Source organism: Bombina bombina, chromosome 4 (genome assembly GCF_027579735.1).
Source record: "Bombina bombina isolate aBomBom1 chromosome 4, aBomBom1.pri, whole genome shotgun sequence".
NCBI classification, from domain to species: domain Eukaryota; kingdom Metazoa; phylum Chordata; class Amphibia; order Anura; family Bombinatoridae; genus Bombina; species Bombina bombina.
This window is the reverse complement of record NC_069502.1, coordinates 978586687-978606351: the sequence shown is the minus strand read 5'-3', so window position 1 is coordinate 978606351 and position 19665 is coordinate 978586687. Positions and strand designations below refer to the sequence as shown.

The 19665-nt window shown below is 39.8% G+C and overlaps 1 protein-coding gene across 1 annotated transcript in view; it reads right to left on the bottom strand.

The window, feature by feature from the left end:
- The window catches only part of CFAP36 (cilia and flagella associated protein 36), a 413629-nt gene that overhangs the window by 225532 nt on the left and 168432 nt on the right, over nucleotides 1-19665 (bottom strand). Inside the window, exon 4 of the mRNA XM_053712018.1 lies at nucleotides 9683-9797. Within this exon, the coding sequence (XP_053567993.1) occupies nucleotides 9683-9797 (115 nt within the window). The remainder of the gene's footprint in view (nucleotides 1-9682; nucleotides 9798-19665) is intronic.

Here is a 19665-nt window from a genome sequence, read left to right as displayed (position 1 = left end):
GTGTCACGCTAATGTGGGTAGGCCGCAGCCGCCTGGATTCAAATAATGGAGTATGTAATAGGACTTAAAGCAGGTTTCTTTAGCTCTCCCTGTGCCCAGGTAGTTCTCAACAGTAACTGATCTCATAAATTGTGTCCTCAGGCAATAATTTTTGGTCAATTCTTGAGGATTCCTGACGAGCTGTAAATAATGCGTCCTAGCATGGCTCCTGCTTGGACACCCCCCCCCATCCGTGTGAGACTTGGCTAGCTGGAAAGTCGATGCCTGAATTAAGATGTCGTCTAGATAAGGCGCCACCGCTATGCCCCGCGGTCTTAGAACCACCAAAAGGGACCCTAGCACCTTTGTGAAAATTCTGGGAGCCGTGGCCAACCCGAAGGGAAGGGCCACGAACTGGTAATACCTGTCCAGAAAGGCGAATCTGAGGAATGGATGATGATCTCTTTGAATAGGAATGTGTAGATACGCATCCTTTAAGTCCATGGTAGTCATATATTGACGCTCCTGGATCAACGGTAGAATAGTCTCCATCTTGAATGATGATACTCTGAGGAATTTGTTTAGAATTTTGAGATCCAAGATTGGTCTGAAAGTTCCCTCTTTTTTGGGAACCACAAACAGGTTTGAGTAAAACCCTAGCCCATGTTCCGCTTTTGGAACTGGGCGGATCACTCCCATGGTATGTAGGTCTTCTACACAGCATAAGAACGCCTCTCTCTTTGTCTGGTTTGCAGACAATTGAGAAATGTGAAATCTCCCCCTGGGGGGGGGGTAGTCTTTGAAGTCCAGCAGATACCCCTGGGACACAATTTCTAAAGCCCAGGAATCGTGAACATCACTTGCCTAAGCCTGAGCGAAGAGAGAGAGTCTGCCCCCTACTAGATCCGGTCCCGGATCGGGGGCTACCCCTTCATGCTGTCTTAGAGGCAGCTGCAGGCTTCTTGGCCTGTTTACCCTTGTTCCAAGCCTGGCTAGGTTTCCAGACTGACTTGGATTGGGCAAAATTTCCCTCTTGCTTTGCAGCAGGGGAAGCTGAAGCGGGACCACCCTTGAAGTTCCGAAAGAACGAAAATTATTTTGTTTGGTCCTCATTTTATTTGTTTTATCCTGAGGGAGGGCATGGCCTTTCCCTCCAGTAATGTCTGAAATAATCTCTTTCAGTTCAGGCCCGAATAGGGTCTTTCCTTTGAAAGGGATGTTCAAAAGTTTACATTTTGATGATACATCAGCAGACCAGGACTTAAGCCATAACGCCCTGCGTGCTAAAATGGCAAAACCTGAATTCTTTTCCGCTAATTTAGCCAGTTGGAAAGCGGCATCTGTAATGAAAGAATTAGCCAACTTAAGGGCCTTAATTATATGCATAATATCCTCTAATGGAGTCTCCATCTGATGAGCCTCTTCTAAAGCCTCGAACCAGAAAGCAGCTGCAGTAGTTACAGGAACAATAGGTTGGAGAAGAAAACCTTGATGAACAAAAATTTTCTTCAGGAGACCCTCTAATTTTTTATCCATAGGATCTTTGAAAGCACAACTGTCTTTGATAGGTATAGTTGTACGCTTAGCAAGAGTAGAAATAGCTCCCTCCACCTTAGGAACCGTCTGCAACGAGTCCCGCATGGTGTCAGATATGGGAAACATTTTCTTAAAAACAGGAGGGGGAGCGAACGGAATACCTGGTCTATCCCACTCCTTAGTAACAATACTCACAATCCTCTTAGGGACTGGAAAAACATCAGTGTAAACAGGAACCTCTAAGTATTTGTCCATTTTACACAATTTCTCTGGAACCACTATAGGGTCACAATCATCTAGAGTCGCTAATACCTCCCTGAGCAATAAGCGGAGGTGTTCAAGCTTAAATTTAAAGGCCGTCATATCAGAATCTGTCTGAGGGAGCGTCTTTCCTGAATCAGAAATTTCTCCCTCAGATAACAAATCCCTTACCCCTACTTCAGAACATTGTGAGGGTATATCGGATATGGCTACTAAAGTGTCAGACGGCTCAGCATTTGTTCTTAACCCAGAGCTGTCACGCTTTCCTTGTAAACCAGGCAGTTTAGATAAAACCTCTGTGAGGGTTGTATTCATAACTGTGGCCATGTCTTGTAAAGTAAATGAATTCGACGCACTAGAGGTACTTGGCGTCACTTGTGCGGGCGTTACTGGTTGTGACACTTGGGTAGAGCTAGATGGCAAACCCTCATTTCCTTCTGTCTGAGAATCATCTATTGCTATATTTTTAAGTGCTAAAATATGCTCTTTATAATTTATAGACATATCAGTGCAAGTGGGACACATTCTAAGAGGGGGTTCCACAATGGCTTCTAAATACATTGAACAAGGATTTTCCTTGATGTCAGACATGTTAAACAGGCTAGTAATGAAACAAGCAAGCTTGGAAAACACTTTAATCAAAGCAAATAATACTGAGAAAAAAACGGTACTGTGCCTTTAAGAGAAAACAAGATGCACAAACTCTGCAAAACAGTGTAAAAAAGCAGTAAACTTTACGTAATTTTTACAGTAGCATCATAAAGCCTTAGTAAGATTGCACAGCTAGACAAATAAACGATTAACCCCTTAATGTAAAAACCGGATTGACAAAACGTCAAAAACCGGTAAAAAAAAAACGTTCAGCACCTTGCCACAGCTCTGCTGTGGCGCCTACCTGCCCTTTAGGAAAGATTTGTGGGGAAAGAAACTTCTTTTAAGCCCTCAAACACAGCAGGACCCTCTGGAGAAGCAACTGGATGTCTCTGAGTAAAAGAAACTGCGCAACTGAGGCGAGAAAATAGGCCCCTCCCACCTCACTCGATGTTATGGGGCCTAAAAGAAACACACCAGAGTGCTTCTAAACTAGCCATGTGGGTTAATAACCCTTAAATTAAGCCACAATGACCCCTTAAAGTCCCTCAAAAAACGTTATGTTTGCAATAAAAAAACGTTTTTTTTTCCTAACAGTGTCACCAGTAACCAATGAGCCCTTTATGCAAGCTGGGATTCCTACTAAGTGTCTGAATACAGCTTACCCTTCCCTCATGGGGATATTGCCAGCCTTTTCTAGATTTATCAAAGTCTGTCTAGAAAAATAGACTGAACATACCTCAATGCAGCTTAGCATGGAAACCGTTCCCCCAACTGAAGTTTTCCTGTACTCTTCAGGCCTTGTGAGAACAGCAGTGGATCTTAGTTACAAAGTGCTAAGATCATCATCCTCCTTGCAGAAATCTTCATCCCTTTTCTGCCAGAGAGTGAATAGTACACATCGGTACCATTTAAAAACAAAATTTATGCTTACCTAAAAAATTTCTCTCTCTTGTGGTGTATCCAGTCCACGGGTTCATCCATTACTTGTGGGATATTCTCCTTCCCAACAGGAAGCTGCAAGAGGACACCCACAGCAGAGCTGTCTATATAGCTCCTCCCCTAACTGCCATCCCCAGTCATTCGACCGAAGACGAGCAAGAAAAAGGAGAAACTATAAGGTGCAGTGGTGACTGTAGTTTAAAATAAAAAAAAAACACCTGCCTTAAAGTGACAGGGCAGGCCGTGGACTGGATACACCACAAGAGAAAGAAATTTATCAGGTAAGCATAAATTTTGTTTTCTCTTGTAAGGTGTATCCAGTCCACGGGTTCATCCATTACTTGTGGGATACCAATACCAAAGCTTTAGGACACGGATGAAGGGAGGGACAAGGCAGGCACTTAAACAGAAGGCACCACTGCCTGCAAGACCTTTCTCCCAAAAATAGCCTCCGAGGAAGCAAAAGTATCAAATTTGTAGAATTTAGAAAAAGTATGAAGCGAAGACCAAGTCGCCGCCTTACAAATCTGTTTAACAGAGGCCTCATGTTTAAAAGCCCAAGTGGAAGCTACCGCTCTAGTAGAATGAGCAGTCTCATAAGCTAAACGGATTATGCTTCTCAGCCAAAAAGAAAGAGAAGTTGCCGAAGCCTTTTGGCATCTCCTCTTTCCAGAGTAGACGACAAACAATGCGGATGTTTGACAAAAATCCTTAGTAGCTTGCAAATAAAACTTTAAAGCACGAACCACGTCAAGATTGTGTAACAGACGTTCCTTCTTTGAAGAAGGATTAGGACACAGTGACGGAACAACAATTTCCTGATTGATATTCCTATTAGATACTACCTTAGGAAGAAACCCAGGTTTGGTACGCAAAACTACCTTATCTGCATGGATGATCAGATAAGGGGAATCACACTGCAAGGCAGATAACTCTGAAACTCTTCAAGCCAAAGAGATAGCTACTAAAAACAGAACTTTCCAAGATAAAAGCTTGATATCTATGGAATGCATAGGTTCAAACCGAACCCCTTGAAGAACTTTAAGAACTAAATTTAAACTCCATGGTGGAGCAACAGGTTTAAACACAGGCTTGATTCTAACTAAAGCCTGACTAAACGCCTGAACGTCTGGAACATCTGCCAGACGCTTGTGTAACAGAATAGACAAAGCAGATATCTGTCCTTTTAAGGAGCTAGCTGATAATCCCTTCTACAATTCTTCTTGGAGAAAAGATAACATCCTAGGAATCCTAATCTTACTCCATGAGTAACCCTTGGATTCACACCAACAAAGATATTTTCGCCATATCTTATGATAAATTTTCCTGGTGACAGGCTTTCTAGCCTGAATCAGGGTATCAATGAACGACTCAGAGAAACCACGCTTTGATAAAATCAGGCGTTCAATCTCCAAGCAGAGAAATTAGGTTTGGATGCTTGAATGGACCTTGGATTAGAAGGTCCTGCCTCATTGGCAGAGTCCACGGTGGAACAGATGACATGTCCACCAGGTCTGCATACCAAGTCCTGCGTGGCCACGCAGGTGCTATCAAAATCACTGAAGCTCTCTCCTGCTTGATTCTGGCAACTAGACGTGGAAGGAGAGGAAACGGTGGAAATACATAGGCCAGGTTGAAGGACCAGGGCACTGCTAGAGCATCTATCAGTACTGCCTGGGGATCCCGGGACCTGGACCCGTAACAAGGAAGTTTGGCGTTCTGACGGGACGCCATCAGATCCAATTCTGGTGTGCCCCATAGCTGAATCAGCTGGGCAAATACTTCCGGATGGAGCTCCCACTCCCCCGGATGAAAAGTCTGGCGACTTAGGAAATCCGCCTCCAAGTTCTCTACCCCTGGGATATGGATTGCTGAAAGATGGCAAGAGTTATTCTCCGCCCATCGGATTATTTTGGTTATCTCCATCATCGCTAGAGAACTCCGTGTTCCTCCTTGATGATTGATATAAGCTACAGTCGTGATGTTGTCCGACTGAAATCTGATGAATTTGTCCGCAGCTAGCTGAGGCCACGCCTGAAGCGCATTGAATATCGCTCTCAGTTCTAGAATGTTTATTGGGAGAAGAGTTTCCTCCCGAAACCATAAGCCCTGTGCTTTCAGGGAGCTCCAGACTGCACCGCAGCCCAGCAGGCTGGCATCTATCGTTACTGTGAGCCACTCTGGCCTGCGGAAACACATTCCCTGAGACAGGTGGTCCTGAGACAACCACCAGAGAAGAGAATCTCTGATTTGCTGATCCAGATTTATTTCAGGAGATAAATCTGCATAATCCCCATTCCACTGATCGAGCATGCATAATTGCAGTGGTCTGAGGTGTAGGCGGGCAAAAGGAACTATGTCCATTGCCGCTACCATAAGTCCGATTATCTCCATACACTGAGCCACTGATGGCCGAGGAATGAAATGGAGAGCTCAGCATGTGGTTAAGAGTTTTGATTTTCTGACCTCCGTCAGAAATATTTTCATTTCTATCAGAGTCCCTAGGAAGGAAACTCTTGTGAGAGGGAAGAGAGAACTCTTGTCACCACACTCACTTTACCCTTCCTAGTATTTAGTGTAGGCAAAGAGAATGACTGGGGGGTGGAGCTAAGGGAGGAGCTATATAGACAGCTCTGCTGTGGGTGCTCTCTTTGCCACTTCCTGTTAGGAAGGAGAATATCCCACAAGTATGGATGAATCAGTGGACTCGATACATCTTGCAAGAGAAATGTGTCTTTCTTGTGTGCCGAGAAAGTGCCGGAGGAAAGGTACACAGGCCCTAGGGAGCTGCTGATACAACCTACCAAAGCCGGGTCATCCAAGAACCCACGCGGCACTAACAAACCTCGTCCACCTCTCCATACTAACACGCTGCTGTTGGAAGCTGAGGATTCTTTATATCTGAGAGTGCAGCGACAAACGGAGGACAGCAAAGGGATGATTATACATATGCAGCATGACTCTATACTGTTCTAGACTTTGTATCCATTAAACTGTCTACTTAATAACAGCCCCCAGCAAAGACGCTCAGGTGTTGGATAGATTCAAGGGGGCATTGCATTCCTTGCCAAAAGTCTTAGCTGCGTTTACTATTGCATGGTGGCTCTGACTAAGGTTAACTACAATGTTGGCATTGGTTTGATATATTATGCTGCAGGCATAGGAATGTATAATGGAGACTGAAGTAAAAGCCTTCTTTGTTGGTTTATGTTTTTGTTCCCTGTTACATATAGCTTAGACTTCCATTATGACAGGGGGAGAGGAAGTTAGGTCTCAGCATTATTTTATATTTTCCTTCCACCTGACCTCTAAGCCTCTGTTTGATTTCATGTTTATGCCCATTTGAAGATAGCTGATCCTGCCCTTTCACACAATGTATAGCTTACTATGCTCTGAGAGGATAGTGGTTCGTAAAGGAGGTTACGCAGATCTAATAATGTAAATATAATACTATAGCATCACACCAAATCCATTATTGTTGTATTACTTGCTACTTAGGTGTTGATGAGAGCGCTGTTTGATTACTTGACAATAAATAGTTGTTTTCAACGTCGTTATGCAGGACCCAAGAACAACTAAGACCAACCCTGACTTATATCAAGAATAATTTAAAGTTAAGCCCTATTGTCTATTTTTTGTCCATACTATGACTACTAATACAGTAAATCTACCTCCCGCCTGGGTATAGGGCCCGTACCTGGGGGAGAATGTCTATTTACATAGAAATATGGTCACTATACTATGGCTACTTCTTAATTATAAACCTGCATAAGCATCACGTACCATTCAATATTAACTATATATGAGACTCCTTGCTTTATACTTGAAGGTCCTGCCCTTATAGTTTACCCCCCTTCTGGATACCCAGCACCATATAGGTCCTTAGTTAAGTTTTATATTATAGGTAGCTATCCTATGGAGTACAAGGTGTGAGGCAATGACAGGATGCAAGAGGTATCATATGCTGTAGATAATAATTAGGAAGATAAAAGTTTTATGGTTATCTGAGCTGCTAGTCTATAATTGTATCTTAGTTTACAAAAGATTATATGTATATCCTTTTTCTTGTTCACTTACATGCTAGGGACAGAAGTTATTTACTGGTATGTACAGTCTCCTCCTATTAGTTATGCCATTTCTGGTAATTGTGGTTTCGTCATAACTGTCTGTTTTAACATTATAGGTTTGCCTTTCATGGTAGCTACACTTCTCTATTGGTTCGGGGAACCTCTTGATGTAGTCCTAGACGGCATTCTTTATTGACTGTAGGACACTGGTAATTTGCTACCAGACATGTAAATCTACAAGTTATACCTGGGTTGTTGGCATTTAGATATGTATGACACTACTATAAATAATGTATTTGCTATCCAACTCAAGGTATATAACAATGTAACCTATGTTAATGTGGGTCAATGTTTAGCCGGATGTGCCTATGTAAGCATTGCTGTCACCCCTATAGGTGTGTATTTGATTTCTACCAATTTTTACCTCTACAGGGGAGTCAAGAATCAGTGATCTTCTATATTTAACAGATCTTACTTGGTCACCTGTATTAGCAGGAACTTTCCCAATACCACAAGGCTACAGGTTATCTGTCTAGATTTGTACTAGCCTGTTAGTGATCCTACTGATGCAGATACTGAATATCCTTCCCCAGGCTTATTAGACTGCAATATGACACCTTCTTACTGTTGTCAGGGAAATCTATTTTCTGTACCCCACTATAGTTGCTAGATGAAAGGTAATTTCATCTAAAATAGGATGATGATACCAATGCTCTACTCAGGAATATCTTCTACATCTTCTATTTTGTTACTTCCATCTCTATAATGCTCCCTGTAAGCCACCCATTAGCTCCCCCCCCCCTTCGTGCTTACTAGTTAAGCATTGGAAAATGCATCTCCTAGAAATCCTGTCTTATTGCTCATGCTCTCCTTTTAAATGCCTATTAGTACATAATATCAAATTAGGGGTCCATGGGAGGCCCGGTTCATCCTATAGGGATTATACTCCATTTCTCGTTGTCCTACAGTTTAATTATATAGATTATTTTACAAACAAATGACTATATATAATATTAAGGCTCCTCCTCTTAATCATTTAGATTACATAGGTCCGTGAGTGGCCAGTCAGTTTTTGGAGGCGCATTCTGTTACAAAAAAATTAAAAAAGAGGTTCTAATATATAGGTTCAATGTTAGTTTGTTCAATAGTATTGTATTGCTCTTCTGATTATACACTGACATTTATATTGTACAGCAATGCTCTACACCTGAATGTAATAGTAAATCAATCACTGCTGTAACCGTTATCTACACTGTACGCAACTGAACTTTCGTTTACCGTTTTATTTCTGTGCAACCTCAATAAAAATCCTTTTAAAAAAAAAAAAAACACTTATAAGGAGTAGGTAAACTAGTGAAAATTTATATATAGCCCAAATAAGTATTAGGAGCCAGTTTGATATTAAACTAAAAGGGTTATTACTGAACCTAGATGGTGTAAATAAGGCAAACCAACCTACAGAGTGTCTGAAGGGGTAAAGCTGATGGCTGATTAGATTGGTTGCGCCACTATAAGCTTTAGTTCTTATTGTGATAACTCATAAGTAAATGCCATAATCTAACCTTGGGGTTAAGGGAGCATATAACTCAGATCCTAATTTAGACTATAATGGAGAAGTACAGCAGATTCCACTAAATTATTCTAAGCGTTTCTTAAGATGTTAAACTTTCCTAGTTCATATTCTAGTGAGTAAGCAAGACCCCCTAATGCCAGTGCATTGGTAGCAGGCAACATAACTCTCTTATGAGGACTGTGTAATAAACAGATTATAAAATTACCATGCTACTTTTTATTACTTCAGTCATACACATCTATTACAAGCTAAAATTTGAGGTAAGCATTTCTTTTAGAAGGTGTGAGGTATGACAATAACTTATTTACTCTACTCTCACTAATTCATTGTGGTGCTATTTCTATTTATTTTATAATAGTTAAAAGGAAGCACTGATATTATACATTGTATGCATATAAACATATATCTAAATTCAGATTTTATGTCATCTATTTAGTTTAAGATTGTAGCGTTTTCTTAAAGAGCCATTATAGTAGAAACATGTCATGCATTAATTTGTTACAGCAATTTTAACACTAGCATTCTTGCAATGCTAAGAGTTTAACCCCCTCAATAGGTTTAAGTGCATAGTTAAAGTGCCACAGAGCAGTGCTGGTCCTAAATGGACACAATTGCGGAGCTAGTTAGCAGTGGTAGTCACACAGATCACTATAATGTCCATTTAAAATTTAATTTTTATTTAGTTTAAACCAATGCAAACTGGCAAAATATGTGTAATTTAAATACAAATTACCATTTCTTTCTTGTATTATTCGAATGGCTTGTAATTGTAGTTCAATATTTCTCTGTACCATCATTGCTTTAAATATCTTAAAATCATCACCAGCTAGAACAGGTTGCAACATTGTCTGCAGAAAAAAAAATATATATAATTTAATAAATAAACTGTGTATAAAATCAATCATACATGCAATATATTGGATACAGTACATGAGTAAATTCAGTTTGTGCTATCAAATGGAGATTAATAAATATACAGCATTTAACAAATATATAATTCAGAGCAAATAAATAAAACTGTACTTTTCTTATTCAAAACAATGAATTAATGCAAGGCATGAATAACCCAGGGCACCAGCTCGCGATCAACTCCAAAAATATTCTGCCTTGCCACTTTTTTTCAAAAACTACCAGTTACTCTAATGGGCGAGTCAGACCACCCTCCTAAAAGCTTGCTGAATAGTTAGTAAGGCCTTCACAGTATGTTGTTTACATACCAATATTTCTGCTTTGCTGCATGCCAAAGCCGTGGAGAAAGTCTTTCAAGTCATTAAAGGACAGTTAACAGAGAATGGGGTGTTAGTGTTACTGAAATAAGTTTGAGATATTACTGCATTAAAATTAAAGTACACAGCTCTCCTTTAGGTTTGCGAACAAAACATGACTCAGTGTTTTTTTCTTTCTTCACTTTTGCTCAGTTTCATGAAGGGAGCCAATACTTAGACCTGAAGTATAAATAACAATCTATAGAAGCTTACTGTATGGTATGAATAACAGACTACATCTTAACATTTACTAAGGTATTGACCTGCTTTCTGAATATAATTTGCTATTCATATATTTAAATTTAATTTATATTGATTGAATTAGGTAGACCATCTGCTTAGGCTATTTGTATGGGATGAGGGTTATTTGGTTATTTGGCTTGGCCTTTTTTTTTTTAAGCTTTCTCTGGCAAACCAATATTTAAAAGCAGAAATTGTTTATTTTATTAAAGTCCTGTGTTGCCTTGCTGCTGTGCTCCCAGTTAGGCTTTCTGTAAGCTTGTCCATGATTTGGCTGATTTTGGCGATGCGGTTATGAGCAAATTCTGTGGTGAGCTTTTTTATTTTTACTATGGATATGGTGCTCTGACAATTCTTGCTTCTTGCAAGTAAGACCCTCTCTATGAAACCCCAATAACTTTTAAGAAGTCCAAATTCACATTCTCCACACCCACTTCACTGGCCATCTCAATTATTTAACTGATTATTGCTGTCTCCACTTACAAATCATTGACTCATTGCATACTTATTGTAATTGTTTCTTCAAAGCTTACGCAGTGTTTGGTTACTTCATCAAAAGCTTCATATATCAATATATAGAACACCACAATAAATGTCAAAATATCGGAGAGATATTTTATCCCCTTTGCCCTTGAAGGACACTGTACTATTAAATTTATTTTCCCTTAATGTGTTTCTAGATACTTGTTATAACAGCTGTAGAATATTAAAGCTGTGTGACTTGCATTTCTGATTGGATTATTATTATTATCGGTTATTTGTAGAGCACCAACAGATTCTGCAGCACTATAAACATAGGCGGTATACAATGTAACATTTATAGGGATCAAATGGGTAGAGGGCCCTGCCGAGTGTAGCACTGTTGCAGTCAGCTCTTATGAATGGGATCTGCAAACAGTTGGTGCTCTTAGGCTTACATGCTAAGGGGGTTCATGGAGGATAGTAATGGAGGAGAGAAATTGGTATTAGGAAAGGTTAGCATAGGTTGTATGCATCCCTGAACAGTAGAGTCTTTAGGGACCGCTTGAAGCTTTTAAAACTAGGGGAGAGTCTTGTGGAGCGAGACAAAGAGTTCCACAAGATGGGAGCCAGTCTGGAGAAGTTCTGTAAACGGGAATGTGAGGAGGTAACGAGAGGAGGAGAGTAGGAGGTTGTGAGCAGAGCGAAGGGGAGGGAGAGTATCTGGAGAAAAGGTCTGTGATATAGGGGGAGCAGTGCAGTTGAGGGCCTTGTATGTCAGAATTTTGTGTTTAATCCTGGAGGCGAGAGGAAGCCAGTGAAGGGATTGGCAGAAAAGTGCAGCAGATGAAGAGCGACGTGTAAGGAAGATCAGCCTGGCATTCAATATGGATTGTAAAAGAGCTAGGCGGCAGCTAGGGAGTTAGAGAGGACAGAGTTGCAGTAGTTGAGGTGGGAAAGGATGAGAGAATGGATTAAAATCTTAGTTGTGGCTTGTGTAAGGAAATGTAAGGATTTAGCCAAGGACTGAATGTGAGGAGTGAAAGAAAGATCTGAATCAAACGTGACCCCAAGACATCAGGTATGCAGCGTAGGGGTAATGGAGGAGTTGTTGAATTAGAAAAATGGGGGGTGAAGATTTTATAAGGAGCTCAGTTTTGGAGAGATTTAGCTTAAAGGGACATGAAACCCAAAAAAAATATTTCATGATTCAGATAGAGAATGCAATTTTAAACAACTTTCTAATTTACTTCTATTATCTAATCTGTTGTATTCTCTTGGTATCATTTGTTGAAGGAGCAGCAATGCACTACTGGTTTCTAACTGAACACATGGGTGAGCCAATGACAATCAGTTGATATCTGCAGCGACCAATCAACAGCTAGAACCTAGGTTCTCTGCTGCACATGAACTTGCCTAGATAAACATTTCAGCAAAGGATAATAAGAGAAAGAAGCAAAATAAATAATAGAAGTAAATTGGAAAGTTGTTTGAAATTGTATTCTCTATCTGAATCATGAAAGAAAAAATTTGGGTTTCATATCCCTTTAAGGTAGCGAGAGGACATTCTGGAATAGATGTGAGAAAGACAGTTAGTGACACGGGTTAGCAAGGAAGGAGATAGGTTTAGTGCAGAGAGGTAGGTTTGGGTGTCAGCATACAAATGATATTGAAACCTGTGGGACTTATTAAGAAACCTAATGATGATGTGTAGATTGAGAAGAGAAGGGGACCGAGGACAGAGCCTTGCGATACCCCAACAGAAAGTGGTGATGGGGCAGAGGAAGCCCCAGAGAAGTCTACACTAAAGGAACGGTTAGACAGGTAAGAAGAGAATCACGAGAGGGCTGTGTCACAAATGCCGAAGGATTGGAGAGTTTGGAGCAAAAGAGGGTGGTCAACAGAAACAAAGGCTGCAGACAGATCAAGGAGGATAAGCAGAGAGAAGTGGGCTTTGGATTTTGCTGTAAGTAGGTCATTGGTAACCCTAACGATTGCTGTCTCTGTGGAGTGATGGGGCGAAATCCAGATTGCAGTGGTCAAGGAGGGAGTTTAATGTAAAGAACTAGGATAGGCGTGCATATACCAGCTTTTCAAGAAGCTTTGAGGCAAGAGGAAGTACGGTAATAGGGCGATAGTTGGAAGGGGAGGTTGGTACGAGAGAAGGTTTTTTGAGGATAGGTGTGACCAGTGCATGTTTTAGAAATAAGGGAAATATACCGGTGATGAGGGAGAGGTTGAAAATTTGTGTGAGTGTAGACGAGAGGAAGGGGAGTAGCTGTGAGGGGATGTGGTCAGGTAGTGAGGTGAAAGCACAGTATAAGTGCAGAAACTTCTTCCTCAGTAACAGGGGCGAAAGAGCTAAATATATGGCTATGTGGGTTGTGGTTGATTGCGAGTTTTTGAGTGGGTGGAAGTATGTTGGGAGATGATGTAGTTTCTGATGGAATTGACTTTGTTATTGAAGTGGCTGGCAACATTTTGAGCTGACAAAGAAGTTGTATTAGGATGTGGGGGTGGGTGGAGAAGAGTATTGAAATTGAAGAACTGAAATTTTGGGTTTGAAGAAAGAGTAGAGAAGTAATGTTGCTTATGAGTAGTAGGAGTTCAAGATGAACCTGAAGTGAAGAAAGTCAGCTGAACTCTGAGATTTTCTCCAGTGCTGCTCAGCAGTATGGGAACATCTGCGTAGGTACCGTGTCAGAGGAGTGTGATTTCCGAGCTATGGTAGGAGGGGCCAGATTGTCAAGGACCAATATAAGGGTGGAATTATAGTGGCAGATAGATTGGTCAAGGCAGGAAAAGGAGGAGATGGACAAGAGGAGAGGTTCGAAAGAACTAGCAAGCTGTTGCTGATCTAATGACATAATGCTTCTATGAAGTTTGGTGTGAGGGGTAGAGGGAGGGAGAGTTGTAGGGAGGTATGAGATGTTGCAAGTGAGGAGATGATGGTTAGAAAGAGGAAAAGGGGAGTTTGTGAAGTCTGAAATAGTGCATTGATAGCTAAAGATCAGATCAAGGGAGTGACCATCTTTGTGAATGGGAGAGTCAGTCCATTGTGACAGACAGAAAGAGGAAGTGAGTTGCAGAAGTTGTTTTGCAGAGGAGGCAGTGGGATTGTCAAGAGGGATGTTGAAGTTGCCAAGAATGAGGGCAGGAGTGTCTGAGGAAAGGAAATAAGGTAGCCAGGCAGCAAAGTGATCTAGAAATTGAGTTGAGGAGCCAGGGGGCGGTATATGACTGCAACACATATAGAGAGGGGAGGGAATAAGTGAATCAAGTGGGTTTCAAATAAGGAAAATGTGAAGAGATGGTTTGTATTTGTTGAAAGCTGCAACGAGTGGAAAGTAAAATACCTACACTACCTCCTTGTCTATTACCAGACCTAGGAGTGTGGCTGAAGTGGAGACCCCCATGTGACAGTGCAGCAGTGGATGCTGTGTCTAAAGGAGAGAGCCAAGTTTCTATGAGAGCCAGAAGGTTGAGGGAGTGGGAGATAAAAAAGGTGAGCTTGTAGCAAACAGAGCGAGAGTTCCAAAATGCACAAGTGAAGGGGGAAGTGTTTTTAGATACAAGAGTAATGTGAATGAGGTTACCAGAGTTTTTTTTTCTTATTCTATGGAAAGGTGCATGCTGTGCATGGCTAAGAAGTTGTTGGGGACCAGGATTAGGGGAGATGTCACCAGCAGCTTGTATGAGCAAGAGGGAGAGTGACATAAGATGAGATGCAGATTTGCAGTAATGGGATTGTGTTAGGGATGAGGTGCAGGAAGATTTCCATGTTATGGAGGACTGTGGATCATTATTTTACTAAAGGTATATAATGTTTTTACTACCCATTCCCCAGCTTTGCATAACTAACATGCTTATTTTAATATACTTTATAACAGTGCTAGCTTATGAGTAGATAACATTGTTCTCACTCCCGTGGTTATACAAGACCCTGCACTGGTTGGTTAAAATGTAATAAATATAAAGGGGCAGTCTGCATGGACTTCGATACAGGTAATCATAGAGGCAATACATATCTCACAAAAGTTTGTACACCCCTCACATTTTTGTAAATATTTTATTATATCTTTCATGTGACAAAACTGAAGAAATTACACTTTGCTACAATGTAAAGTAGTGAGTGTACAGCCTGTATAACAGTGCTGTCCCCTCAAAATAACTCAACACACAGCCATTAATGTCTAAACCATTGGCAAGAAAAGCGAGTACACCCCTAAATGGAAATGTCCAAATTGGGCCCAAAGTGTCAATATTTTGTGTGGCCACCATTATTTTCCATCACTGCCTTAACCCTCTTGGACATGGAGTTCACCAGAGCTTCACAGGTTTCCAATGAAGTCCTCTTCCACTCCTCCATGATGACATCACAGAGCTGGTGGATGTTAGAGACCTTGCGCTCCCCCACCTTCCGTTTGAGGATGACGCACAGAAGCTCAACAGGGCTTAGGTCTGGAGACATGCTTGGCTAGTCCATCACCTTTACCCTCAGCTTCTTTAGCAAGGCAGTGGTCGTCTTGGAGGTGTGTTTGGGGTAGTTAGCATGTTGGAATACTGCCCTGCGGCCCAGTCTCTGAAGGGAGGGGGATCATGCTCTGCTTCAGTATGTCACAGTACATGTCGGCATTCATGGTTCCCTCAATGAACTGTAGCTCCCCAGTGACGGCAGCACTCTTGCAGGCCCAGACCAGGACACTTAATACCACCATGCTTGACTGTAGTCAAGACACACTTGTCTTTGTACTCCCCACCTGGTTGCCGCCACACACGCTTGACACCATCTGAACCAAATAAGTTTATTTGGTCTCATCGGACCACAGGACATGGCTCCAGTAATCCATGTCCTTAGTCTGCTTGTCTTCAGCAAACTGTTTGCGGGATTTATTGTGCATCAATTTGATGCAGCGTGCGGCGTATGGTCTGAGCAATGAGAGGCTGACCTCCCCACCCCTTCAACCTTTGCAGCAATGCTGGCAGCACTCATACGTCTATTTCCCAAAGACAACCTCTGGATATGACGCTGAGCACCTGCACTCAACTTCTTTGGTCGACCATGGCGAGGCCTGTTCTGAGGGGAACCTGTTCTGTGAAACCGATGTATGGTTTTGCCCACTGTGCTGCAGCTCAGTTTCAGGGTCTTGGCAATCTTCTTATACCCTAGGCCATCGTTATGTAGAGCAACAATTCTTTTTTTCAGATCCTCAGAGAGTTCTTTGCCATGAGGTGCCATGTTGAACTTCCAGTGACCAGTATTAACACATCTGTAACACTATCGAGTCTCATGACACCGGGAAGGGAAAATGGCTAATTGGGCCCAATTTGGACATTTCCACTTAGGGGTGTACTCACTTTTGCTGCCAATGGTTTAGACATTAATGGCTGTGTGTTGAGTTATTTTGAGGGGACAGCAAATTTACACTGTTATACAGGCTGTACACTCACTACTTTACATTGTAGCAAACTCATTTCTTCAGTTTTGTCGCATGAAAAGATATAATAAAATATTTACAAAAATGTGAGGGGGTACTTTTGTGATATATATTATATATATATATATATATATATATATATATATATATATATATATATATATATATATATATTATATATATAAACAGGGTAAAGTCCAGCACCAATTCACCTTCAGGTAAGGGTGCAAGCAGCCTCTGTCTCACCTTGACAGATATTAATATACAAAATAGAAATGGCTGCAGCACACCAAGTCAAGTTTATACCATTTTTATTACAAGCAGTGAAATACAGGCGACGTTTCGGGCTTCTGCCCTTTCTCAAGCCAAGTGATTAGTACATAATCCAACTCCACCTTTTATAGGCAGTGCATGTGACAAATTACAGGTGTAGATAATTACAATTGTAATAATACATTTTCTTGAAAAAAGAGAAAGAAAAAGTAAACAGTGACTCTGTGTAATAATCATAACTATACGTTTCTTATAAGAAAAAAACCATGTGATTTTAAATATTTATATTACATTCAACACCTTCATTTTGTTTAATACCTAGTAATAATGTGAAAGAAAAATTATATATAGTGGCCTTAACGGTCCATTACCTTATCTGTGAATTATGTGAAACATTATTTTGTTAGTGAATATCATTGCAATCTATTAGTGATGTTTAGAAAGACCTTAATCTTATTAAAAACAATAACTAAACTAACAACTAAATCCTAATCTTGCAAGATGTGTTTTTTCTCTGATGGATGTTAACAGGGGAATGCACAAACTAACAATGTTATTTACTAAATATAAACCAGAAAGACAACGTTCTAGAAGAGAAGCCTATAATATTTCCAAGCAACATTTTTTTATGTTATATTATTCGGCAAATTTCTTTCTCAAGTTGTTCTTTTTTTCTTTATGTGAATCTTGATCTAAATCATGGAGAGAAAGTTTACAGTAAATTATCATAATAGACCAATCATAGGAACAGAAACAGGTTATAGTCTTTATTTAAACCTTTAGGGTGCATACTTTCCAGTCTATTAATCCAAATGACCTCTCTCTGTTGTAGTTTTTTAACCCTATCTTGGCCTCTTCTTTGTATCGGAACCTGTTCTAATATTTGAAACCTTAACTGGTTAACATTATGATTTTTTTCTTTAAAATGTGCAGATACAGGCAAATCTGAGATGGCTTTACGTATGGTATATTTGTGTTGTGTCAGTCTGTCTTTCATTTTTTGGGTAGTTTCCCCTACATATATCAATCCACAAGGACATTTTAAAGAATATATGACATAATCTGTTTGACAGGTAAACAAACCATTAATCCTATATCTTTTACCCGTATGTGGGTGGACAACCTCGCTGCCTTTAATCACACTACTACAATGTGAACAATTATAGCAGGGAAAAGTACCTTTCTTTTTTGAAAATGACAGCCTAGTCTTACTACTACCTATGTCCGTTTTGATTAAATAGTCTTGTAAATTTTTTGGTCTTTTATATGACAACAATGGAAAAGATTGAAATTCTTTTATACCCTGATAGTTACTTTTCAAAATATGCCAATGCTTTTTAACTATACCTGATATTTGCTTACTATTGACATTGTATGTGCTCACAAATGGAATTCTATCCATCTGTGTGTTTTTCAATGTTTTTCGTAAAAGTTGATTACGGGGACTTGATTAACTTTATCCAATTCATCTTCCAATATTTTTGTCGGGTAACCCCTTTGTTTAAATTTTTGTCCCATTTCTAGTAACCTTTTATTACATACATCCTTATCACTAACTATCCGTTTAACACGAGTATATTGGGACTTAGGTAGAGATTTAATTGTGTTTTCTGGATGACAGCTTTCATACGATAAAAACGTATTTTTATCCGTTTTTTTAACAAAAAGATCAGTTTTAAACTTATTTTCTTCTATTGATACTGTCACATCCAGAAAATCAATGCGCTTTCTGTCATGCTGCATTGTAAATTCAATATTAGCAGAATTAGAATTAATTTGTTTGAGGAAAACATTAAGGGTATCCTCATTGCCCAACCATATCATAAAGACGTCATCTATATAGCGCCACCATACGCATGCATGCTGTTTAAACAACTCATTTGGATAGATGAAATCATCTTCAAATGTACCCATGTATAAGCCTGCGTATGGTGGCGCCATATTAGCACCCATAGCGGTGCCTCTCTTTTGCCTGTAATAAATGTCACCAAATAGAAAATAATTGTTGTTCAATACAAATGCCAGTAAATCAATTATAAAATTAATTTGTGAATCTGTATATATTTGTTCCTTAAACAAATGTTGTTTCACTGATTGTACACCCCCTAAATGGGGAATACTAGTGTATAGATTTTTAACATCTAATGTAACTAAAATAGAATTTTGTTGACCATGTAATTTAATCTCATTAAGCCTATTGAGGAATTCAGTAGAATCCTCCAAGTAAGATGATAGTTTAGACACAATTGGTTTGAGTATTTTATCAAGAAAAGTAGCTATATTCGATAAAACCAAGTCTACACTTGCAACAATGGGGCGACCCGGTGGATTGATGAGGGACTTATGAATTTTAGGAAGTATATATATAAGGGGAGTGATACATTCTTTCCTAACCAAATATTGACTTAATTTCTGGTCAATAATACCCTTATCAAGGGCATTTTGGACTACAATTTTTAACTCACTTTGTATTGTTTTTAATGGATTATTTTCCAGCTTTTCATATACCTCGGTGTCTCTTAATTGATTATTTATTTCTTCTATATATTTTGTCTTATCCATAATTATAATTGCCCCGCCCTTATCCGCTCTTTTAATAATGATGTCAGGGTTATTTACAATTTTCTAAAGGGATTGTTTATCTTCAACTGTTAAATTGTACTTAATTTGTATCCCTTTATGTAACCTAATATCATGTTTTAATTTTTCTATGTCCTTGCTTACCAATGTGATGTAAGTTTCTATCGGATGGTAATTTGTAGGCGGAATAAAGCTAGACTTAGCAATTAAATTAAAGTCTGAGAATTTTAAACAATCATCATTGGCAGTATTCGTGTTTACAGCATTATACAGCATTTTAGAAAAATGAGCTTTAAGACGCAATTGTCTGAAAAATCTATACAACTCAATGTCCAAGTCCATAAAATTAATGGTATTACTAGGGCAAAAGCCCAAACCCCTATTTAGTAAGTTCAATTCCCCTTCGGTGAACGGTACCTGTGATATATTAATCACTAGATCATTTACCGTTTCACCCGACG